Source organism: Chelon labrosus (assembly GCF_963514085.1).
Source record: "Chelon labrosus genome assembly, contig: SCAFFOLD_100, whole genome shotgun sequence".
Lineage (NCBI taxonomy): Eukaryota > Metazoa > Chordata > Actinopteri > Mugiliformes > Mugilidae > Chelon > Chelon labrosus.
In genome coordinates, this window is record NW_028181470.1 from 51,001 (window position 1) to 57,000 (window position 6,000).

At 48.3% G+C, this 6,000-nt stretch overlaps 1 protein-coding gene across 1 annotated transcript in view; it reads right to left on the reverse strand.

Annotated features, from left to right (window-relative positions):
- sema4ab (sema domain, immunoglobulin domain (Ig), transmembrane domain (TM) and short cytoplasmic domain, (semaphorin) 4Ab) overlaps positions 1-6,000 on the reverse strand; it is a gene marked incomplete at its 3' end in the record, with an annotated part of 98,837 nt that overhangs the window by 48,793 nt on the left and 44,044 nt on the right. Inside the window, exon 8 of the mRNA XM_084575483.1 lies at positions 1,039-1,220. Within this exon, the coding sequence (XP_084431609.1) occupies positions 1,039-1,220 (182 nt within the window). The remainder of the gene's footprint in view (positions 1-1,038; positions 1,221-6,000) is intronic.

Here is a 6,000-nt window from a genome sequence, read left to right on the forward strand (position 1 = left end):
ATGACATGAAATTTGGGGTGCAACAATCATCAATTTTGATGATACGGTTATAGAGGAAAAAATTTAGTTTCACAATTATCATGAGTTTGGATGTATAAAATCACATTTGTATATATTGTATTTTTCCCCTTTTTAATAATAACGATAATAATAATACATTTTATTTATCAGCACTTTCAATAAAAGTTATGCTGTAACGCATTTCTTTGAGTGTGCCCCCTGTGCCCCCTGTGCCCCCCCAAATTACGTCCATGCGTGTACGTTCTTGCCTTTTACCGCAATGAGGTTAAAGTAGTACCTATACTTCCACCTTGAAAACGCAACTTTACCTCTGAATGCTCCAATCTCTCCATTGCTGCAGCCTATTCCTGATCAGTTGTGTGATACTGCCATGCGCGCGTTTGTGTGTAAACAACACCCGCCCAGCTGAACACTGCCCTGCCGCTGATTGGCTTACCATCTTACCTACCTTAGGCAATCATCATCACTTATGCGGCTACCGCCCCCACCCCACCCCACCCACGGTGGGCAGGGTGGGGGGACAAAAAAAAAACACCTATGCAGGTCTTGTGGCTGGCTGACAGCGCAAGTAACGCACCACATTTTACTGTCGGTAACGGTAACGGCATTGTAACGGAGGAAATAGTAATTAGTTAGATTACCCGTTACTGAAAAAAATAAAACCGTCCTGATTGATGTATATAGATATGAGTACAGTATTCAGGAGATGTTTAAAATGACAGATCTAGGGCTGGGGTCATTTTGTTAAATGGTTGTGGTTTTGACTTGACTTGTTCTTCTTGTATCTCTTCCTCACCTCCTCTTACCATAACAGGTGAGAGAAACTAAGATGTGATAGGGTGACGTGAAAAAAGGAGCCGAGCATGTACAAAGCAGAATATGAGAGAAGAGGGCAATCAATTATGTTGTTTTTGTAGTAACATGTTAATTGAGAAAGTTGCAGAGGACAAACGTAAAGAAATGGCGTTTGATGCTATGGGACAGGGCACTATGTTTCAGGTAACATAAATTACTGACCACTGAGAAGTGAAGATGCCATAAAAGAGTGTGTCATCTGAAGGACTTCCCTCTGTTGGTGGGAGGGTGTCTATGTCCTGGATCACGTTGTAAGGCAGTTCATTGTCAGTCTGGCACAACAGCTGCGCTTTGGCAAACGTAGTCCAGCGGCGCTGTAGGGTCCGCTGACCTCCAACATCACTCTGACAAATGAGAGGAAAAGAGGTCATCAAACTCAACACAACGCTGCAGCATGCTGGTGCCATGCAATTTGTCATTTAGCCAAAGGACAATACTCCACCCACTTGAACATGGGCACCCATCACCCAACAAGAACAACCACATCAGTCATATCTGGTCATACTGCCCTTCCCACAGTGTTTTTGTGAGGAACTGGGTTTCTTTTTATGATACTGTAAGGTCATGGCTTTTCTATAAAGAGAAAAATAAAATACTTTTGAAAATAAAAATGAATTGAAATGAATTGCTATTTTTTTCTATGGACTGCTTAAATGCATCCTTGAATTCATAAACCCAGTTTGGTTTGCTGTAATTCTTCCTCCAGTTTATACTGGACATTTGGTTTATTAATCAAACAAAACAAACTTAGGCCCTGTCCACACGTACGAAAACGATCTTTTTCCTCTCCGTTTTCGACGTCATCCTTTCAAGAAATATCCGCGTCCACACGGGTCCGTTTCTGCTCGACCGAAAACGCTACTTCCTATTCCAGGCCTATAAGTGGCGCTGTTTCGGTTTCAGAAAATCACCAAAAATGGAGAGGAAGATGCGGAGCATGCGCACAAAGCTTGAGCGCTGTTTACAAATCGCCTTTTTTGCTCAGCGTGGTGGCACAGGAGCATGATATTTTGCCCTAGTAAACCTAATAGGCTCAATATCTTCTCCAGCATGAAAACTAGCATGTAGTCCGCCATTGTTGTTGATGTTGTTACGAGACGTCTCGCGGGATGTGGAAGGCTGCTCGGGAGTGTGGCGATGACGTCATCGTTTTCCCGTTTTCCCCGTCCACAAGAAAACGCAGGAGCTGCGTTTTCGAATTTCTCCACCCTGGGACCCGTTTTCAGAAAAGTGCGTTTTAGGGCTATGCGTTTACAGGATACGTGTGGACGCCCGGCCAAAACGATTAAAAAAAACTCTGTTTTGGCGTATTTGCGTTTACGTGTGGACAGGGCCTTAGTTTGTGTGTGTGGTGTATTGATTTACCACTTGTTGATTTACCAGGTAATCGTTGTATGCATGGGTGCAGATCCCTGGGGCGGGGAAAAAATAATCACTTTTGTGCCCCCCCAATCCTGACGTCTGATCACACCCCTGGTTGTATGCAGGCTACATGAATGACAAATGTTAATGGCCGCGTTTCCCAAACGAGTTAAGAAGCTCTTAGCGCTAAGATCTTCTTTGGAGCGCTCTTAAGAACGCTCCGAAAGAAGAACGCGTTTCCCAGAGTCGCTCTTAGCTTAAGAAGATCTTTCACTAAGAAGGAAACGTAAGATCGATCCGACCCACTCTTAACAGCCTTCTTAGCGATCAAATGCTCAGTGATCATAGCCTGCCACCAGGGGCGTCTAGATTTCTAGGCTACAGTGATCAAGCTGCGTCAGGGAAATTTATATCCTCCATTTTTTGAAATAATAAAACAATGTTTAATGTTGAAATGCACTCATAGCTGTGGGGGACTGTCGCAAGAAACATAGGCTAATAGTAAAGGAAATTATTATTGAAGTACACGTTTAAGTTTTCCACACATCTGCATATGAGTTTACACATAAAAAACATCAACCACCCTGTGGCATTTCACAGATATCAAGGAAACAGATGTAATTGAACTCAGCTGAACCTAATCCAGAGAGGCTTCACCTGCTACTCTATATAAAGGCGTTGCCAAAGTCCGCGTGTGTGAGAAACCATGGCTGCAATACAGCACATTCTCGCTGCTAATCAACAGCGTCGCCGAGCGCGGAGCCAGACGGTTTATATAAATGTTTATGTGCATCAGCACTTCTCCCCACTCGACGTACTGTCAGACCGGGCTGTCCAGGAAAAGTACCGGCTGCCCCGTGCGACGATCCGACGGCTGATCACTCTGGTGTCTCCACATATCCAGAGAGCAACCCGCCGCAATTTTGCCCTCAGCCCGGAGGTGCAGCTCCTGGCTGCTCTGCGGTTTTATGCAGTGGGGAGCTTCCTGGAGGTGGTAGGGGACGGCACAGGCCTCAGCAAAGCATCTGTGTCCCGGAGTGTGGCAGCTGTGACACCGATTCTCCTGCGCCATGCCCGTACCAACATTAAGATGCCCACCACACTGGACGAGGTCCGCCAGGTCCATCAGGGGTTCCACGCAGTGGCTGGGATCCCCCGGGTGATCGGTGTGGTGGACGGCACCCTTATTCCCATCCTCAACCCTTCCTTGGTGGATCCGTGCTGGATCAGCAGGAAGCATTACGCGGCCATCAACACCCAGGTTGTGGTGGACCACAACGGCCTCATCATAGACATCGTCGCCAGGTGGCCAGGGGGCACACATGACAGCTTCATGTGGGCCAACTCCGCTGTGGGGCAGAAGGCTGGTAGAGGAGAGTTTGGTCGGAGTTTCCTCCTTGGGGACAGTGGCTACCCTCTCCGGAGTTACCTCGTGACGCCGGTGACCAATCCAGCAACACCTCAGGAGGAGAGGTTTAATGAGGCCCACACACGCACCAGGACGACGGTTGAACGGGTGTTTGGCAGGTGGAAGTCCCGCTACAGGTGCATTCATCGTTCGTCGGGGGGGCTGCGCTTGTCACCACGCAAGTGTTGCCGCGTGATTGTTGTCACCGCCATGCTGCACAACATCGCAGTGCGCGTTGGCGCAGATGAGCCGCCTCCTGTGGATGACGAAGAGGACCATTCAGAGGACGAAGCCCCGAACCCCGCCCCCCAGGATGTGCAAGCAGTGCTCCATCAGGCCGGTGCTCAGACCAGACAGGAACTCGTCAACCTCTTCTGAGGTCCAACAACCCCAGCCCCTACCCCTTCACCACCAGTCACCAAGCACTGATCAGCAAAACAATAAACCCACAACCCACAACCACCACACCACCCATATCAACTGTCAGGCCTGAAGGCTGAAATAAATAAAAAGAACCAGTTCTGGTTCTGGATATATATATCCAGAACCAGAACTGGTTCTATATATATATATTAGTCATACTTTGTGCAATCTTTGCAGTGGCAAGCGCTTTCTTAATGATTTTGCGTGCCGAAACAAGGAAGCACTCATACGTGGGTACATACGTAAATTCGCAGTCAGTTGGTCTGCCACACCAACTGTTACAGAAATAGTCATGATTCCAAAAAGTAAAACCTCACTTCGTTGTTGGTCTATATGAAAAGCGGTTGTTCACTTTGTGTGTGACGCTATTTTCCGCGTCTTTGTTATTCCAACCGTGAGTTCTTTGGGGGAGAAACGAGAATTCGCACGTACCCTGAATTACTTACACCTGGCTTCACATAGTCGCTCCTATTCGTCCTTGATTGTTAGTGCGTTAGTGAAACGAGTTGAGCATGGATGACCAGACAGTGCTATGTCAAGCCTCGCTTTATCACTTATTTTGGATGTCTTAATTCTGCTTTTGTGAAATACCCCTCAGGAAACAAGTGGGAAATTACCGACAAAACATGCTGTGCTGTAATGAGTAGTAGTGAGAAGCACGTGCGTCAGGGCGCACATTACGCACACGTCATGAACCTACGCTTAGATAAATTACTTGAAATTACAAATTGCCTCTGACTTTTTGTTGCTAGGTTTAATACTCATTTCAATGCAAAATGATACACACAATACATGGTTGAAAAGGAAACCAAAGTTTATTGAAAGCATAATGGGGGAGGAGGGGTGGCGTCTCCGGCTTCACTGGGCCGTTTGGGCGTCTGCATCACCTGCAATGAAGGGGGATTGATTAATGAAATTGAATGGGATACATTGCGTAATGCTAATAAAACAAAATAGAACTGTCCCGTACCTGAATCCTGGGGAAGGATGATTGGAACGGAGATGGAGGGACGGTTGGACTGTGCCTCGGACAGCGCCAGCTGTCTCCGGTGCAGCTCCAACCTCTCCTGCTTCATCCGGACCATCTCTTCCTGGAGAGCAGTTTGTCTCAGGAGCTGGTCCTCTATCCCCCGCAGCACCACCAGCTTCTCCCTCTCCAGGCGCACCAGCGTCTCGCTGCAGGTGCAGGTGGTTATTGCAGGCCGCCTGGTTAAGCCTCCCCGCATGCGGACACTGGGCCGTGCTGGTTGGCGCACGGGGACAGGGCACGGTTGTGCGGGGACAGGGCACGGCTGTGTGGGGTCGTCCTCTCCTGTGGGCGTGCACGCCCCTACTCCGCTCCCTCACTTTCTGAGAGGCCCTCGTCCCCCTCAACGTCGATGCCCCCTGTGATGCCTTCAGAGGCCGTCTTCCCTATGATGGAGAGGACTTTCTCTTCATCGGGAGTGACGGTCGTCCCACCCGGTGCTCCACCACCCGTGCCCATGGCTTCCCTTCTCACCTTGGCACTCTTCTTTTTGGTCAGGCTCTGAAACTCCTGCCACTTCTTTCTGACAGCACCCCAGTCACGCAGGCCACATGGGCTGGAGGGGGACATCTTCTCCGCTATAGCCTGCCATACACGGTTCTTCACCGTGATGTTTTTTTTTTCCCTTTTGTTCCTCCAAATAAAACCTCACGGTGCTGCCACACCTCGTCCACTAGGACGCCCATCTCCTCCGCGGTAAACGACGGTGCCCGCTTGTTCTTTTTGCTGCCAGTTTCATCCATTCTCACATGTGTGTGCCAATATTCATGGGGGTATATATGCGCTAATGGGCTTGATTACTACTTGGATCAAGCCTAAGAGCTTCTTAAGAAGCTTCTTAGGCTTGATCTTAAGGTTCTCCTAAGAAGGCAGTTAAGAACATTTCTGGGAAACACCCGTATCT